The following is a 20301-nucleotide window of genomic DNA, read 5'->3' as shown; positions in this document are numbered from 1 at the left end:
GCTGTAGTGTTCAGACTTGGTGACATCGCTCATCTGAGCATAAAATGAGCGATCAACTTGTCGGTTCAATGCTTGTATGTGATTTTACAAGCACATACAAGCTTATGAAAGGTGTTTTTTGAAATTCCATATTCACATATTATACCCCTTTGTCAATGACGTCAAGTGCCCCCCCTACATATTTTATTTACATTAAACAATTTCTTTTCCATGGACTTGCTATATAAAGGTATACATTTGAGTGTGCTTGAATGCGGTAGCTTTGAAAGGTGCTTTTTGAAAGTCCATATTCACATATGATACCGCCTTGTCAATAACGTCAAGTGCCCCCCCCCCCCCCATATTTTATTTACATTAAACGATTCCTTTTCGATAGACTAGCGAACAGACAGTAAAGGTATACATTTCAAGCAATTTGGTTATTGAAATTCAAAATACTGCCAAATGGACAAAACACACATGGTCAAATACCTAAAAACTGCGATTATCTTTAATGTGCCATGCATTCCTACCTGGGCCCTCCAGTTAATATGTGCAGCTATAAGCCTTATAAAACTTTGATATATCGTCATGATGCCATCACTCGTCTTGGTAACTGTGTCTTCCTTGTGGTAACAATTCTGCCAGTAGGAGTTGCTGGATGAGACGTCCTCTGCGTCGTAGTAACCGTATAACCACCGGTCCACATCGTTGATGATTCTTTGGTTGATGATTGCTTCAAATTTACGGGCAAAGAATGCTGGTCTTGGAGTTTGCTGTGGGATAGATAATATAATTATAGATATAAGGATGATTGCTTCAAATTAATGGGTAAAGAATGCTGGCCTGCACGGAGTTTGCTGAGGGAGGAATAACGTGGAAATAAGCATGATTGTAAAATTTATCAAATGCAATGGAATGTATTTAAGAAGTCTTCCACAGAGGGAGAGTCTAGGGTTGATTATTTTGAAACCCATGCTCCTCCCTGGCTTTACAAATATCGTGCGCAACTGGAGTGATATCAAATTAAAGTTACCAAATTGTCTGTTCTATTTAAAACCCATGCTCCCCTGTGGAAGATTGTCAATAACATTTCCATATAGCGGGGGTATGTATTTCAAATAGAATAGTCCAGCAAAATTAATTATGATCCACTGGAAAAAGAATATATAGTATACCTGTCTATCACTCTGAATATCAGAATTACTCTATAGTATGTCTCATCTCAAATTGAGAGTAACACCATGTTGGATGTCACGGTGGCAGGTTTGAATCATGCAGTTTGTCCATACACTGGTGACGTAACTGCATGTATAAATGCAGTGCCACTGTAACATCCAACATGGTGTTAATCTCAACTTGAGACAAGACAATATAATAGAATACTTTTTTACTTTAATCCTGAGCTAAATCATCACCTTCATCATAAAATTATCCTTACATACATTATCGCAAACCTTAACACTCGAACCCTAAAGCACAGGAAGTTGTTTTGATACAGTCCAACCTCTCTTATCCGGCCATGATGGGACCAAGCATTGGCCGGATAAGTAAAAAATCCGGATAAGTGAATTACAAGTAATTCTGCATCGAATGTCTGAAGTGCTAACATTGAGACAGCAAAAGGTTACTCAAAATGGAGTAATAACACTGAAATATGGTAATTGAGTTATGTATGCCACATAGTTATGTCCTTCTAAATGCTTCACTGCATGAAATCACATATCCGGATAACACAGAGATCCATATAAAAGAGGTCCGGTAATAAGAGAGGTTGGACTGTATTATACATCTTATACATTATCTTTATCTTAGCTAATACATGGACAGCTGATCAAATGAAGACATGAATGCCTGCAAACAAATAAAATATGCATCACACTGACTGGTACCATCACAGTTTAGTTTTTGTTAAAAATACAACCTCTGATCCACTTTAAAGCAGAACAGTGATTTTTCATTATGACTATGAACAGCAGTCTGAATGTTTATGAGGATACCAATCATTTTGATGCAGTTGCACATGACAATATAACTAAGCAAAGAAAATGTACCTGAAAAAGGATTGGAACCAATGACCTTTGCTGAATAAAGGGACAATCAGAGATTACTCTACAATTACCGATTCTCTCTTTAAAATATTTGCCTAGCTTGGATACAAATTTCCAAAAGGAAAAATCAAATGGAGGACAAATTTTATATTCCCCCTGGCTGAAATTTGATACACTTTTGATACACCACTTTTGATATGTATGAAAAATGTATGAAATAAAAGGCTTTGAATTGGAACCCTCATTTCATACACTTTTATGTATCAAAACTGTATCAAATTAACATTGCATACACATTTTATACATATCAAAAGTGTATCAAATGCCAAGATAATGTATCAAAAAAGTATCAAATGAAATGTATCCTTTCATTTCATACATATTTGATACATAATTATATCAAAAGTGTATCAAATAAGTAACTGTATCAAATCAGGGTTCCAATTTAAACTGTATCAAATTTTAGCGTTCAAATTTTTATCCTTTCATTTCATACACATTTCATACATAATTTATATCAAAAGTGTATCGAATATGTTACTGTATCAAATGAGGGTTCCAATTTAAACTATCAAATTAGCGTTCAAATTTTTATCCTTTCATTTCATACACATTTCATACATCATTTATATCAAAAGTGTATCGAATATGTTACTGTATCAAATGAGGGTTCCAATTTAAACTGTATCAAATTAGCATTGAAATTTTTATCCTTTCATTTCATACACATTTCATACATAATTTATATCAAAAGTGTATCGAATATGTTACTGTATCAAATGAGGGTTCCAATTTAAACTGTATCAAATTTTCGTTGAAATTTTTATCCTTTCATTTCATACACATTTCATACATAATTTATATCAAAAGTGTATTGAATATGTTACTGTATCAAATGAGGGTTCCAATTTAAACTGTATCAAATTTATGTTCAAATTTTTATCCTTTCATTTCATACACATTTCATACATAATTTATATCAAAAGTGTATCGAATATGTTACTGTATCAAATGAGGGTTCCAATTTAAACTGTATCAAATTTATGTTCAAATTTTTATCCTTTCATTTCATACACATTTCATACATAATTTATATCAAAAGTGTATCGAATATGTTACTGTATCAAATTTGGGTTCCAATTTAAACTGTATCAAATTTGCGTTCAAATTTTTATCCTTTCATTTCATACACATTTCATACATCATTTATATCAAAAGTGTATTGAATATGTTACTGTATCAAATCAGGGTTCCAATTTAAACTGTATCAAATTAACATTCAAATTTTTATCCTTTCATTTCATACACATTTCATACATCATTTATATCAAAAGTGTATCGAATATGTGACTGTATCAAATGAGGGTTCCAATTTAAACTGTATCAAATTAGCATTGAAATTTTTATCCTTTCATTTCATACACATTTCATACATAATTTATATCAAAAGTGTATCGAATATGTTACTGTATCAAATGAGGGTTCCAATTTAAACTGTATCAAATTTATGCGTTCAAATTTTTATCCTTTCATTTCATACACATTTCATACATAATTTATATCAAAAGTGTATTGAATATGTTACTGTATGAAATCCGCGTTCAATTTAAACTGTATCAAATTAACATTCAAATTTTTATCCTTTCATTTCATACATATTTCATACATAATTTATATCAAAAGTGTATTGAATATGTTACTGTATCAAATCAGGGTTCCAATTTAAACTGTATCAAATTAACATTCAAATTTTTATCCTTTCATTTCATACACATTTCATTCATAATTTATATCAAAAGTGTATTGAATATGTTACTGTATCAAATCAGCGTTCCAATTTAAACTGTATCAAATTAACATTCAAATTTTTATCCTTTCATTTCATACACATTTCATACATAATTTATATCAAAAGTGTATCGAATATGTTAATGTATCAAATGAGGGTTCCAATTTAAACTGTATCAAATTTGCGTTCAAATTTTTATCCTTTCATTTCATACACATTTCATACATAATTTATATCAAAAGTGTATCGAATATGTTACTGTATCAAATCAGCGTTCCAATTTAAACTGTATCAAATTAGCGTTGAAATTTTGATCCTTTCATTTCATACACATTTCATACATAATTATATCAAAAGTGTATCAAATATGTCACTGTATGAAATCAGCGTTCCAATTTAAACTATCAAATTAGCGTTGAAATTTTGATCCTTTCATTTCATACACATTTCATACATAATTATATCAAAAGTGTATCAAATATGTCACTGTATGAAATCAGCGTTCCAATTTAAACTGTATCAAATTAGCATTGAAATTCTTATCCTTTCATTTTATACACATTTTATACATAATTATATCAAAAGTGTATCAAATATGTCACTGTATCAAATCAGTGTTCCAATTCTAATGCTGGCCAGCGGGACCGCCCTATTTTTGATACATGCCATTTGATATACTTTTGATATAGATACACTTTTGATGATACACTTTTGATAGTTTTTTGATACACTTTTGATAGTTTTTTGATACACTTTTGATACAGTTTTTATACACTTTTGATACTTTTTTGATACACTTTTGATAAAGTTTTTTATACACTTTTGATACAGTTTTGATACACTTTTGATACAGTTTTTTATACACTTTTGATACAGTTTTTCAAATTTCAAAATTGGTCCAATCAAGCTCAAATTCAACAAGAATTATCCTTACATGATCTAAACATATTTGCAAACATTAATGACCCCAAAGTGAAGGGGTCAAAGGTCAAATTTTGAAATTAGTCTAATCAAGCTCAAATTCAACACTGCCCTCTACTACTAATGCTGACCTCTAGCACTTTCCCCCATCACGGAGCAGCTCAATGCACTTTCCCCTATCAACGTTCAAAATTACAACGCAATAGGATAAATGTGTGAGAAAGTCTTGCAAAAAAGAAGCAAAACCCAACCAAAATGGAACATACATACATCAGAGGGCCTGCTTGGAATGCAGTGCTTGTCACTGAAGTTGTTACCCTCAATAAAGAGACAAAAAGGCTACCAATAGCATCTACTATACAGGCATGTGCTATATTCATGCTTAATACATATACATTGAGGCCCTATATATAATATATAGTAAGCTTACCTTATCAGAACAAAGTCAGATATTTCCTCTTTAATCACAGTCCCTGATTACAACTACATTGTAACCTAATGTGCAGTCTACAAGCATGTTTGTATCTTCATCATGATAAATAAAACACCATAATTTGCTCTAAAATACAGTACATTTCCAAATGCAAATCCTGGTGTTAACTGCATGCATGCCACATGGGCAAATTTGAAAATGATGAGTCATTATCTAGACATGTGATCAGTTATTGATACAGTTTTGATACACTACAAAAGGTCAGTTTATGAAAGCCCAATTTGATACACTTTTGATATACCTCTAGCCACCCAAAATAAACTAAGTCCAATTTAATACGCTTTTGATACACTATAGGCAGCCAGAATTTGACCAAGTCCAATTTGATACACTTTTGATATACCTCTAGCCACCAAAAATTAACTAAGTTCAATTTGATACACTTTACATACACTAAAAAACAGGCAAAGTCCAATTTAATACACTTTTGATACACTGTATGCAGCCAGAATTTGACTAAGTCCAATTTGATACACTTTTGATATACATCTAGGACCAAAAAGTTCACTTTGATACACTTTACATACACTGAAAAACTGAAAAGTCCAATTTGATACACTTTTGATACACCACAAGCATGGCCAAAATTAACTAAGTTCAAATTCGATACACTTTTGATACATTTTTGATACAGTTAGGTGGTATTTGATACAGTTTTGATACCTTATATTTTCAGTTGATACATTTTCAATACACCCTTTGTATATCAAAACTGTATTAAATTGCTGTTTGATACAGGTTTAATACACTTTGATACACTTTTGATACACTTCTTGCTGTATAGAATTTCTGCTAGGGCCTTCTAATTGAATTACGGTACATAAGTATATTAGATGAAGGAGATTCTAGTATAAAGTCTATCAAGTTTATTTGGTTTATAATGGCAAAAAGAAGTATTGATATAGAATGGCGTGCACGAAGTTGGGCACAGCACTTACGCTAGTTGCACGTGGCTGGAATGCCCTTAATGTGAATTTACGCAAGCGTATTAAGTTAGAACTATTGATGTGCACAGTAACAAAAACTGAATACATTTTGCCAATTACAAACTATAGACTGTGCCAAGGGCATCAGCATGACACAGTCTCAAGGCTGAATAATTTATCCCAGTTACATTATAGAGAAGTAATTCTAAGAAAGGGAATAAATAATAACCTAAATATTGCGTCAAAACAGAATTCAAACTAGCTACCCTTGTTTCACATTTTTTAATCAACTTTGTTATTCATTCCTGCTAGGCAACATGAATACTAATTCATGATGTATATTTGAAGAGTTCCGATGTAAAACGTGATTATGTGCCATTGCTGCCTGAATTGTGTTTTTTAAAATAAATATTGATAATTTAAGGGGTACTACACCCATGTGGAAAATTTGTGATTATATTTGCATTTTAAAAAAAAAATAATAACACACTGGTAACAAAAGTTATGTATATTATTGGGGCAAGGAATCCAATTACTACACTGAAATTTCAGTGCCTCAAGACAAGCGGTTCCGTATATATGATAGGAAATGAGGTACATCCTAGCGGTACCTTATTTCTTACCAGGGACAGACTTAGGTTTCAGTTTTCTACTGGCCCTCCGGGCCAGTGAAATGGCAAATCTAGTGGCCCTGCAATAAACTTACTGGCCCAGCTTTTTCAATATATTCTACTGCAAAAAAACCCCAAAAAAACACTTTTTTTTTTGGTGTTTTGGGGAAAAAATCTATATGAATTTTTAATCATTTGTCATGAAATGTGTATATCACAAATTTAAAAAAAAATCAAAATTTTATAATTACCAGAAGGACATCCTCATTTTCAAAATGCAATTCGATATGTCTGATGTGCTCTCCCACAAAAAAGTATGTGGAAACTTTGCTATCCGAGCCCTTATAGTCAAGCAGACCTTAACATTTGAATTTGTTTTGTACTGAATGTACTCAATGTAGAGAGTGTAGTCACTAACACAAATTCAGTCAGTAGCCTTTTTAGTTCCAAAAGTTCACAAAGGTTCAAATATGTGTTTTTTTGGTATCGCTATCATCATAAGATAGAGCACGCATAAAGAGATTGGAAGTAGGCCTAGTATGTAGGCCTATCGCCGTAAAAAGCAGCCGTACCGGTATATTTCCAACTTGCTAGCAACACAAGAAATATAAGAATATAAATATATGTAAAATCATTTAAAAATAAAGATATAAATTACAGATGGAGCAGAAACTGTGTAAATATGGCCATCAGCATGATCAGTGATTATATCTCTTGTCTCAAATGTGTTATATCAGGCTCAAAAATCTAGTGGCCCGCCGGGCCAGTATTGTTGGAAGTTTACTGGCCCGACGCAAAATCCACTGGCCCCGGGCCACCGCTTAAATCTGTCCCTGTTTCTTACCATAAATAACAAACTGCTTGTCTTGGGTCACTGAAATTCCAGTATAGTAATTGGATTCCTTGCCCCTATAATATACATAACTTTTGTTACCAGTGTGTTATTAGTTTTTGAGAGAAATGCAAAAATAATCACAAATTTTCCACATGGGTGTAGTACCCCCTTAACATGAAGAAATATCCTAAAATATTAATAGTTTATTCATTAAAATAGAATGGCCATAAAAAAATCCAATCACACTTAAAATGTGCAGACAAAAAGAAATTAACTGTGACCTGTTCCCACGAAATGAGCGTTAAGTTGCACATTGGTGGTTTTGATACCTTCCAATTGTTGAGATGCTATTCTTTTGTTTGAAGACACCTGTCGGTATAGTCAGTGGTGTGTCCTTTTATCAAATGGGGATATACTATTACTATTCACCACAGAAATGATGGTGTAACAGGATTAACTACCATAGCAATAGGTTAAAGCAATTTTTGAATATATCGCACTGCACTGCAGTACCTCTGCAATTAACCATAGATGCACCTGCAAGATTTAGTATCTTTGAAAAGAGCGGTACTGTATTCAATCTATGATTTCAAACATACATAGGTGATGAGTACAACTTGCTTGCAGTGCAGGGCGATATATTCAAAATGAATTTCACTATGGTAGTTAATCCTGTTACATCTTCACTTCTACGGCAAATGCTGTACTCTAGTATTCAATTCTGTCCCCATTCAAAAAGAACATACCACTGCTAATACAGGCATCTTCAAAGAAAGAACATCAACAGTTGGAACATCTCAAATCTCCAAACGCTCATTTCGTTTGAGAAGGTCACAATACAAATATTTAGTACAGAAAGTACACAAGGCAGCCAATGGATGGATCACATTTTTCATCTCAAATTTTCACTAATTTTGTTTGCTGAAAATCTTGTTTCTAAAATACACAATTCAGACTCAATCATCACAATCAATTATTCAAATGTATATTCTAATCCCTAGGCATGTTCTATCTCTATTTTCATTGTTTTTGTGAGGCAATTGCGATTATTCAATTATTGAGGGAATTTGATATCCATTAGCCATCATTATTATCTTTGTTTGTGGTAGTTTACTAATTGATATCTTGCCTTGTTAATGTTATTATTTTCTTGTCTAATATGTGACTCGATCAAAGGGAATGAGACGGATGTCGCTAATATTGTTTTTTTGGTATCGGCAAAAACAGTGTTTGAATTCTTTTGTTTTATATAGTTTTCAGCCATTGATAAATTGCTCATAACTCAGTAACCAGATGTGCGATTTTTGATGGGGTTTGCATTCAAATTTAGGATTTGTAAGTTGCCAGAAAGTGACAAAAAAAATGCCAAATTAAAAATTGCTGACATCCGACTCATTCCGCTTGATCGCGTCACATATTGTGTTTGCTTGTCATTGCATGATTTTCTAAAATAGTTTACAAAATGATCCCAGAGGGCTCTATTAGTTAAAATACTTGTCTTTGCATGATTTTCGGGAAAAGTTTTAGTATTAGCTACCGTACTTGATTTTTTAAATCTCATTAATTCTGAGGCATTACAAAATTGTAATATGATTCTCTTATGCAAAATGCATTTACACAACATACTTCAAAAATTAAACTTTACAAATTACATTTAAATGTACAAAATAGTACTAAGGCCATGAAAAAAACCTGTTTTACGGGCCTGACCGACCAAGATTTTACGTTTTGTGAGATTTTTTTTTACATTTTGCAAAAATCAGCAATTTTTGTGTCAAAATTGATTGATTTTGACTGATAATGTTTAAAAAAATTCAGAACATTTTAAAAATATATTTGCAAAAACATCAATCTTTTGCCAAATTTTCAAAGCTCTGGTGATGTTTTAGGGTCATTTTAGCCTCTGGGAAAAAAATCCTGATCGACCAACCCTACTTGAAAGTCCATCCGCCCATAGAACAGGGTTTGTCATCTAGAGGTCCATTCTGCAAATTGCTGAACCAAAAGACCCTACCTGATAATTCAGGACTTGGAACCCCTGTTGTAGCCGAGGGGTACTCAGTACAAATGACCATACGGGACATGCCGCAAACATGGGTAGCATTTTCAGCCTTCTGGTATATCAATGACCCCTTTTTCAAAGCCTATTTTGGTATATGAATGGGTCCTTTTTTCTAAATTTTGTCAATTGTTTTGGAAAACAGCCCAATTTTTTCCTTAATCTAGCCAAAATTTTCAACATTTCCCCAAAATTTTGGGAAAATTTGTAAAAACTAAGACAATTTTGGGTAAATTCGGCCGAAAATTTTGACTTTTGGTATATATCAATGGGTCCAAATTTCTTGAAAAATTGGTATATTTATGGGTCTACTTCCAAAATCTCAGCGGCATGTCCCTACCAAAACCAAACTTGAGTACCCCGGGGTTGTAGCATGTACAAGTACTACTCATTTTGAGACATCTTGTACAGTATAGTCTGTATACCTTTCTCGAGTCAGTAATTTAAATATTGTTTTTTATTGTATGAATAAAATAAATAAATTTTGGATTTATATAGCGCCTTTTTCCATCTAGATCTTGAAGGATTCAAAGCGCTGTAATTTTGCTGCCATGGTGAATCATCACAATCAGATCGCATCATCTAGGACAGTTGCAGCCGAACCTCAGGCGCAGACCTATCTGCACTTAGATTGTAACATCCACCAATTATCTGTGCAGCTCCCCAAATTCCATTGGGTGAAGAAAGTTTTTGATAACCAAACAACTAATCACCGATTTGTTGAAAGCAGGAGGAAACCGGGATCCGGGAGAAAACCTGCGAGAGCGAGCATGGAATCGGGATAAACCTAGTGCACATGAGTCCTTGGGCCGCACCGGGGCTTGATCCCGGGACCTCAGTGGTGCAAAGCGAGGGAACTACCGCTGCGCTAACTCGCCGTATCTCTAAATGTAATGATTAGAAGTATATAAAAGTATACATTTTCAGAAAAGAAATAATGCAAGGTATCCAACTAACATAACAGATTCCTGCAAGAATTAACAGTAAATAAAAAAATCTCAAAATTTGATTTTACTTTACAGACTATACTCATTTTGAGTCACCCTGTATTTTACTCTAACACTACAATGTCCTCACTGGCCTAGTTTTTCAGCATGGACCCCTTTCATTTCCTTGCTTAACAGTAAGTTAATTGACTTACAATTTATTAAACAAGCACAACACATAAACAGGATACAATTATGTATTCCACTTCCTACAGACATCTTAATAAAAATATGCCTTGCAGACAATAAGCTATTCCAGTTGAAATACATACACCCCTATGGAAGACATGACCATAATCTCCCACACAGGGAGTGTGAATTTCAAATGGGGCTACCTGAATGGGTGATTCCATTTGAAATCTACACTCCCGGTGTAGGGGATTAAGGTCATATTTTCCATAGGGGGAGTATAAATTTCAACTGGAATAGCATACTGTACTTGCACAGCCTCTGAAGCCCATTGGTAGCCTAGTTTCTTGATATATTTTCATCCAGCTAGTATGTACTTCACCAGCACATTCTCAGATTTTTATCTTTATTAGAGAATCAAGGTTTCGCAGTTTCCCTAATAGGTGCCCTATTCGCCCTTTGCACAGATCCGCCATCTTGCTACCAAAACAAGGTTCTCCATACAAACGCATGGGCAAGATGTGGATTTTTGATTCTCTTGCTTTTCTAGCAATGTGCCAGAAGGCTTTAGCAGCATGTACGTGGTAATTAAAGCATGCGCTTGACAGGCGTACGCACACACAACAAGTACTTTGCGGGTAGAACCTCGTATTGAGATGACCATGCAATCAGGGAATGGGTAGAACCTAGTTTTGAGATGACCATAAATTAATATTAATTAATTAAACACAGAACCATCTACACCTAAAGTCCTTATTTTGGGCCATTTTTTACATTTGCAATTATGTAAACAATACGAAAAATAAGCGCCCAACCAAAATGACTTTGTTAAGCACCCTCTATGGCCAATTTAATGAAATGAATACGGTATATACACATCCCCGGAAAAACGTGATTGTGGAAAGAATAACACACTATGACAGTGAGATATATATAGAAGTATGTGATTACACAAATCATAAAATTACCAGTTACTAACATCCACTCCCAAGTTATACAGAGTTGGAAAAATAGACTGTGATTATAGCATATAGTAGTCCAGTGCTTCAGAGGTAGATGGAATAGCTAGTCGATCACAGATATTATCAGCAACCACCAAGAAAATGAAACAACAACAGAAAGAAAAGAAAATATAACCCAGCCATATAGCAGACATGAGGCAACCAACCACTTTAGCATGTATGCCGGGCATGTACTTACAGCCAGCCAGTCACCATACAAAGGCAGAAGATAGAATGGAGAAAATAGGAAAGAAAATGCACAGCTATCTCATTTTGACTGAAGCTATAAACCAGTGGCGTAGCCAGTGGGGGTGGGGGAGGAGGCTGGCCCCCGCCCACCTCATCATGGGGTCAAATTGGGGTCAACAATTGACAATTTTGTGTACACTGCTTTTTAGTCAGTACATAAAAAGTTTGTATCCCCCGGTTCCGAAAACCTGGCTACACAACTGCTATAAACAAAGGATATATGGGTAATTTGTAAAATAATATTAAATGTATAATTTTTCCTATTGTTTGTTAAACAAAGTAGGTAATGAAGGGTTCAACTCACAAGGGCACAAAACACACCAAGGATCAATAACTGATACAAAAGGATACCTTGAATATGTGGACAACTGACAAGAAAGAGCAAGTTATAGCCAAACGATTTATTATCTTCTTGTTTGTCCCCGATGAAGAACATGTTATCTGCTTGAACCATCAGTTGTTTTATCAGTCTTTTTGGTTACTTGATGGTTTTGTATGATTGGCATGGGTGCACAGTGATTTTCATCGGTGCACTTTTGTATTGTTTAAATGATTCGTGTTGGTCTCCGGGAACAGCCAATTAGTCCGAAGGGTCAATACATGGAAAGGGGTTAGAGTTATGGTTTAGGGTTAGGGATAATTTTAGGGTTAGCATAAGGGATTAGGGTTAGTGTTAGGGATAGGGTTAGCCTACAGCTAGGGTAGGGTTAGGGTAAGTGTTAGGATTAGATTATGTTTAGGGTTAAGATTATGACTTAGGTTAGGATTAAGGTTAGGGTAAGATTAGGGGTTTTAACTGATATAAGGGCTTTTTGCACATTTTACACTTTGCTTTGTAATTTATGGGCCTTTTTATGGCTTATTTCTGTACCTTATTTGGTTCTTATCCCCCACATCCTGTCTTTCTGTCATGGTCCATTCTACATGTTTCTCCACATCGAATTGGTATACCTTGCCCTTTCATTCTCTAGTGTTTGTTACTTGACTTATGAGCATTCCAAATGATAGCAAAATTTTTGGGAAACACATGATATAGCTGTGCATTACTTATTAAAGCCATACAGAAATCAGCCATCCACCATGCCGAAGGTAAAAAGAAGAGGAAATATACAGATACAGAAAAGTAGTACAAGGTGATCCAAAAAAGGTTACATGTAGATATGTGAAATTAAAGGATCTGTCATTTTCTTCGAAAGGAGGGGGGTCATGAATATGTCAATGACTGGAGTCAATTTTTTTATGACCCCCTATCATGGACTGAAATTCTTTTAAGACCTTGGGCTGAACGGGGGTGTTTTCTATACATGTAACCTTTTTCTTTTGACACTCTGTACATAGCTCATCACTCGTGCTTGAAGTCATACACTCAAACCATACTCCTACCTGTAACTTGCCAAAATCAGCTGCTTTGAAATCATTGGGTGAGCAGCCACACCAATCAACCACCCGTTTTGTTAAACACTGACAGCCAACTTTACGATTCCAGTTGGTCTTGCGCAAGTTGTTATCCACCAACGTTTCGCACATCTCGCTATTCTCCAACACTGTGTGAAAGAAGGACTGGATTGAAAGCAAAAAAATCACAATTATTACTCACGTACATGGACACGAACGATTCTTACCTTAACTTTATAAAAATCTTCCGGTTTAAAATCGTTAGGAGAACAGCCGCACCAGTCAACGATATGCTTGTACTGGCACTGGCAACCGAGTTTGCGACGCCAGTTTGTGATACGAAGGTTGTTGTCCACGTACGTTTTGCAAAGCTCGCTGTTTTCAAGCACTGTGTGGAAAAAGGACTGCATGAAAGGGGAATGGATGGGGTGAAAAATGACAAGAATCATGAGGTTAAAAAGCAGAAGTTAATATAGCAGGGTCAAGACCACTTAGAGCATTCACTAAATCGTAATTGGCAAAAATTGTGGTCTGCATGTGATAATTTGCATTTTGGCTCATTTTGTGAGCTCATATTCACAAGGCACTTGATTCAGCTTGTTCATTCTGCAGTATTTTGCAGTTTATTCAAATCAGATCAAATTTCTGACACAAACAAATCTTTGGGCTATTCCATTTGAAATACACACAGGGAGTGTGTAGATTTGAAGTCTACAACCCCTGTGTGGAAGTTACATGGTCATGTCTTCTCTGTAGGGGGTGTATGGTGTTCAACCAGAATAGCCCATTTCGGTCATTTAGTTTTGTCAACAAAATTCTTACTAGTATTCTTGATTAAGATTTAATATTTAGTGAATGCTCTTCATAAGTATGCAGGGCACTGGTGAATCAACACACGCTTCTTTTTCCACTCTGTCTCTCTCACTTTACTTTCACCTCCACACCCATCCGCACATGGAAGCACAGCAAACGAAGACTCAAATTTGAATCCATAGTGTGCTATTGAATTGTGGACATACATTCCTGAAATCAATACTGTGGACATACATTTTACACACACACACCCCCACCCCATCACCCCATCCTGTAGCACACATACAGATTTTACTTCTCTTTCCCTCTCATCTTCATCTCCACACTGACTTTACACACATTCATTCAATCCTTTCTTTCTCTATCAAAATTCACCAGTGATGCTTCAATGATGGGTTAACATTGTTGGTATCATACTTCCAAATGCAAGTGTCATGTCTTAATTAGGGACCATATTATAAGGATCATTTTCTTGAGATATACTTCCTCTATCTGGACCTGTTTTCACAAAGCTGTTTACATTTCACATGATCAAGCTACTGCTATACATCCATCCCATACAAATCTTAGTCACAAACATTTAATATTTTATAATTGCTGGTAATGGATACTCTATACAAAAACATATGTTGCAAAATTTTGAAACCCAGTCCACAATCCATTGTGTGTTGAATCTGCACTGAATTTTTTAGGCTTGGCTTTTAAAAGTTTTATGCACTTTTGAATCAACTTTGTGAAATCTGGCCCTAGCTGGTATGATATTGTTGATGTATGCTCAATGACACCTTTATAATTATGTTCTGGGGAGGATTAAAGGGTGCTCTGACGAAGTCAGAATAAAAGGGGTCATGCATAATTGTTAACTGGTGATACAATCAAGCAAACTAGACATATTGGGCAAACTCTTGTGGTGGGGTGTAGGTGAGCATTTTGTCACGACCTGCAAATGAGGACGTACCGCTGAAAAATAATTTGATAACCGAAGACACCCGCCAACCGAGGACGTCCTTGGTTTCCTGTCCCCACCAGCATACTGCAAATAATGTAACAGTGCATGATGATATCTCATTTGCTGGTGTAAAAGTCAGGTCTCCATTGGATAGTAAAGAGTTAAGTGAGTCGACATTGGAGCTTATCTTCGGGTTGTCCTCGGTTAGATAGGAAAATATGCCGGTCCTCGTTTGCCGGTTTTACAAGTATGTGTGTGGGGGTGTGTGAACATGCATAAGTATATCCCAATCTTTTCAAATAAGTGTTGACAGCCAACCTCTCAGGGTTGAAAAAGAAATTGAGGTACACATGCATGCTGGCATGCTGTAGATGGGACAGAATGTGCCATAATCACATGCACTGCTGAATGTCAGTAAATTAAGGGTAAACTGCACAAACATTCCATACACAGACACACATATTTAAAACAAAGATGAACATACAAACAGTCCATCATACACAGACACAAACATATAAAACAGAATTGAACTGATTTCTCATCAGCATTTTGAAAACATTCCATTTTGAAAACTCGTAATGTACAACTATCAGATATCCTAAGTACACTACCCATCTTTACTTTCTTTATGTCAAAAAGTGAAAATTAAACTTGCTCCTCAAAACAGTGAGAACAGTGAAAACCACTCTAAACAGTCAACATTAATGGGTATATTTTCACGGGAAAATTTTCTGGACACGTGACCAATACGTATCAATGTAAGTGTAACCTCGAGCCTGATCTCTGACCCCCGGCGGTGACCTCGCTATTCAAGTCTTAGTAATTTTGAATTGGAATAGTATTCTTGGCCGCAATTTCAATAGAAATTCATGTATTGCAAATTTATTGAATATCATGCAATCTTAATTTCTTCACAATATCATCAAAACGTAATTTCAAAAATATCTACCTACGGAAAAAATATTTATCTACAGAAACTCTTACCACAATATTTTTAACTTGCGACAAGTTACTTATTTTGCATCAAAGGAGGAATTCTTCCTATTCAAATACATTGGAAGACCACCTGCCGTGCTCGGGGTCACATTCCATAATGCTTATATGTCTGCGCCCATGGGTGTCATGTGTCCAGAAAATTTTCCCGTGAAAATTTACCTATTAATTCTGACTGCTAAAGGGAATGAAAATCACTCCTAAAAGAGTGAACACCATTCAAGATATGATATAAGGTACATTACTCTTTTTTGAGTAATGTCCCTTACATCATACCTTGAAAGAGTGAAAAAGTGGGTAATAGTGAATCCAACGGACAAGGACACAAAACACATCAAGGATCAACAAATGATACAAGAGGATACCTTGAATATGAACAACTGGAAAGAAAAAGAGCAAGGTACACCAACTTGATGTGGGGAAACAAGTAAAATACAGACTAGATGGTACAGCAAAATGTAGGCATTAGAAGTAGGTAAAGTTTGAGAGCCAAAAAGAGTGGTTTTCACTCTTTTCCCGCTTTTGAAGAGTTTTTCACATTTTTACATTAAGATAAGAGCGTAACAAACAAAGTTACATACACAAAACTCTTCTAATAAACAAACTTATAAACACATATCTATAAAAACTAGCATATAAACATACAAACAAGCGAACAAACAAAAGACAAACACAACTGAGTCCTATTTCTTTCACACCTGAGCATTTAACAAAACAAAGATGCACCTGCACAATGCACATGCATACACACCCCAACAACCTGTTATCTAACCCATTTTCATGCCATTGTTTTTTTTAAAACTTTAAACAATTTTAAACATAATTGTGCTGATTTGGGACTAATTCATGAACCGACACACTTGGAAGTATTATTATCAGCTGCTTGTTGTGGGATTGGAATTGCATGAGACATGCTTACGAGAATTTAGCACCCAACATTTTGCTCGCTTCGGAAGATAATCAAAATAGGTCAGGTCCTGTAAACAAAGGTGAGCCTTCCCAGGTGCTTCACTTATTAGTTTTGTTCCTCCCATTCTACAAAACTCGTCTTCAACAACACACTTAAAGAAACACCGTACAATTGACAAAGAAAGGTAACCTGTTGTGAAGTACCTGACAATGTTTACATATTCTGCGCCCATTATGTTCTTTAGATTCTTACATTCGCTCAATCGAGGTTTCCGTGACAAACCAAGGTGTTTCAGGTCAATTTGAAGAGGCCTATAGTTCTATTTGAATTTTGAGGCAGTGTTAGCTTTAAGCACGAATGTAGTAAGTAAGACTATACACACTTCCAACACTGTCAAATGTCAATAGACAAAGTTTTAAATACCTGTAGTGATTATGAGAAACTAGTTGTTCATATAATACTTAAAGCTGTTGTACTTGTTCATATAACTTGTTGTAAGCATATGCTTGTATGACTTGAGAGAGAAGCCTTTATAAACATACCTGAATAAAATGTAGTTTTTTGAAAACAATTCTAGCCAAAACTTCATATCTAAGAATTTGCAACATGTTTGATGAATCAGGTGAAGAGAAAGATTAAGAGGAAAATAGAGTCCTATAATATATTAAATTGTAGGAATAATTTCTCCTGAGCCAAATAGAAATACTAAGTATTGAGCTTTCAGAAACAGACCCAAAATGTACACAACTTGCATCCAACAGACCAACACACACAAACAGACAATAACAAATAAAGAATCACCCAAAATGGAAATCTGAATTCACTGTAAATCAAAACTCAAACACCCATATATACCTCGGCCGGCAATAGCGTATACTTGTACATTTCTTTCAGCCCTCGTAGCAGCGCATTATCGGTTGTGATTAGGTACCGAACGAAATCCCGATTTACGATGATCCAATCTGATCCTCCATCTAACGATATCCCGGTTGGTAGTACTCGTTCTCCCAATCTCCACATGTGAGTATCGCATTCATAAAATGTTTTGTCTAGACCTTGTTTCTTGATAAATCTGCGTAAGAAAATGGGGGAAAAATTAAGAAAATTTGTAAAACTTTGAATGCTAACTGCGTTTCTGGATGCATTTGATGGAAAGATCCCGACATACACATGGTTTAGGAATAATTAGTCATAATTTAAAAATGCTCAACTACTGTGTAGGATGTTATGACTACCTAGTAATATAAATGTAGTAAATATGCTATTCAATTGAAATCCATACACCCCCTTACATGACATGACCTTAATCTTCAACACAAGGAGTGTGAATTTCAAATGGAGTCACCCATTCAGGTAACCCCATTTGAAATTCACACTCCCTATGAGGAAGATTAAGGTTATGTCTTCCATAAGGGGTGTATGGATTTCAATTGGAATAGCCCAAAGAAGATGTAAATTAGACATTTTAAGGGGGTACTACACCCCTCGATAAATTTGTGCCTATTTTTGCGTTTTTCTCAAAAACTAATAACACAGTGGTAACAAAAGTTATGTATATTATCGGGGCAAGGAATCCAATTACTACACTGAAATTTCAGTGACCCAAGACAAGTGGTTTGTTATTTATGATAAGAAATAAGGTACAGCTAGCATGTACCTCGTTTCCTATCATATATACTAAACCGCTTGTCTTGAGTCACTGAAATTTCAGTGTAGTAATTGGATTCCTTGCCCCAATAATATACATAATTTTGATTACCAGTGTGTTATTATTTTTTGAGAAACATGCAAAAATAGTCACAAATATACCACAGGGGTGTAGTACCCCCTTAATGATTATTGCAGTATACATGGTATAGGTCTATGGGGTAAAGGAAAAGGGAATTTGCTGCCAGCCGGATTGGAATATGATTCTTGCTATCTAACAGGTGGTGAGGGAATTATGTACAGGTATTGATATACAGCCATGCATTAAACTAATTCTTATCAATAATTACAATATTATTATCAATAAAATACTAGATTATATATTAAGATTTTTGTAGATTTTCATCCAATCTTGTTTATTTTTGGATCATCTGACAACTGCAAATATGCTCCAGTATTGATTGTGATCGAAGACTGATCATTTGTGTCAATGATGAATCCCATGTGGCACACCGACATCGCCTGGCTAATAATTATTTGGTGCAGCAGAGACATTAAAATGAATACACGGGATCGATACACGTGAATTGCTATGCACGATTTTGATATCAGACGAAAATCTTCGGATACTGAGTTAGAAAATGATGAATATCTCCGTAAATGAATTTTTCTCAAGAAACCAGATGTGGTCTCATACACTTGAAAATACGTGTTGAACAGATATTATAGTCGTTAGCGTGCGCTTTGAAAATTGGCCGTGCGCTTTGAACTCAAAATTTGACCAAAACTCTCAATTTTATATTGCGTTGGTCATGTAGGCCTATGGACTACAGCGCGTAGCGGGCTATAGCGGCACTCACTCAAGTGGAGACAGTATATTAACCATTGACCACAATGTCGTATACAAGCTTGCTCACACAGCGAGAAATCAATTACCCGTCTATTGTCATAGCCTTAGTCAGGTCACTTCGCTAATAATATGCATCTCATAAGGTCCGAATAAAATAGCCATGTGTGGCTGTGGATTCAACCTACCATGGCGATTTCTACTATGAAGATATCGGGGCGATGTCACTGTGTGTGGGTGATAGTTGAGGGATGGCTTAATTTGCAACTGCTTGTTCCAAATACCTTCTTGTACTCAGGGTTGCCAAAAAATTTCAGCTTGAATAGCGGGTCAAATAATCGAAAAGTCACCCAATTTTTCTCTTTACCATTGGTTTCTATGGGGCAGGAAACTATCGGAAGTCGTGGGAGCCAATGTTGAAAAGTCACCCAATCTTTTTCTTAACCACTGGTTACTATGGGACAGGAAATCGTCAAAAGTCGCGGGGAAAATCTTCAAAAGTCGCCCAATTGGGTTACCAAATCGCAGGTTTGGCAACCCTGCCTGTACTCCCACTCAACCCACCTCTCCTGTCAATCTAATTTATGATAACATCCTCCATATCAATTTGGTGTCTATAGATATTTTTTAATCAATGTCCCTTGTTGCTTGTCATGTGACCAGTCTCCGATTACGATCAATACCGGAGCATCTTTGCAGTTGCCAGATGAAGTCCAAT

At 35.4% G+C, this 20301-nt stretch overlaps 1 protein-coding gene across 2 annotated transcripts in view; it reads right to left on the bottom strand.

Moving 5' to 3' along the window:
* The window catches only part of LOC140144323 (xylosyltransferase 1-like), a 221606-nt gene that overhangs the window by 10036 nt on the left and 191269 nt on the right, over positions 1 to 20301 (bottom strand). For both annotated transcript variants that reach the window (XM_072166147.1, XM_072166148.1), the window contains 3 exons: positions 17945 to 18161; positions 13652 to 13828; positions 513 to 755 (listed from right to left, as the gene is read on the bottom strand). In XM_072166147.1, the coding sequence (XP_072022248.1) occupies positions 513 to 755; positions 13652 to 13828; positions 17945 to 18161 (637 nt within the window). The remainder of the gene's footprint in view (positions 1 to 512; positions 756 to 13651; positions 13829 to 17944; positions 18162 to 20301) is intronic.

This window comes from Amphiura filiformis, unplaced genomic scaffold (assembly GCF_039555335.1).
Source record: "Amphiura filiformis unplaced genomic scaffold, Afil_fr2py scaffold_49, whole genome shotgun sequence".
In the NCBI taxonomy this organism is placed as follows: domain Eukaryota; kingdom Metazoa; phylum Echinodermata; class Ophiuroidea; order Amphilepidida; family Amphiuridae; genus Amphiura; species Amphiura filiformis.
The sequence above is the reverse complement of the archived record's forward strand: the minus strand, read 5'-3'. Positions and strand labels throughout refer to the sequence as shown.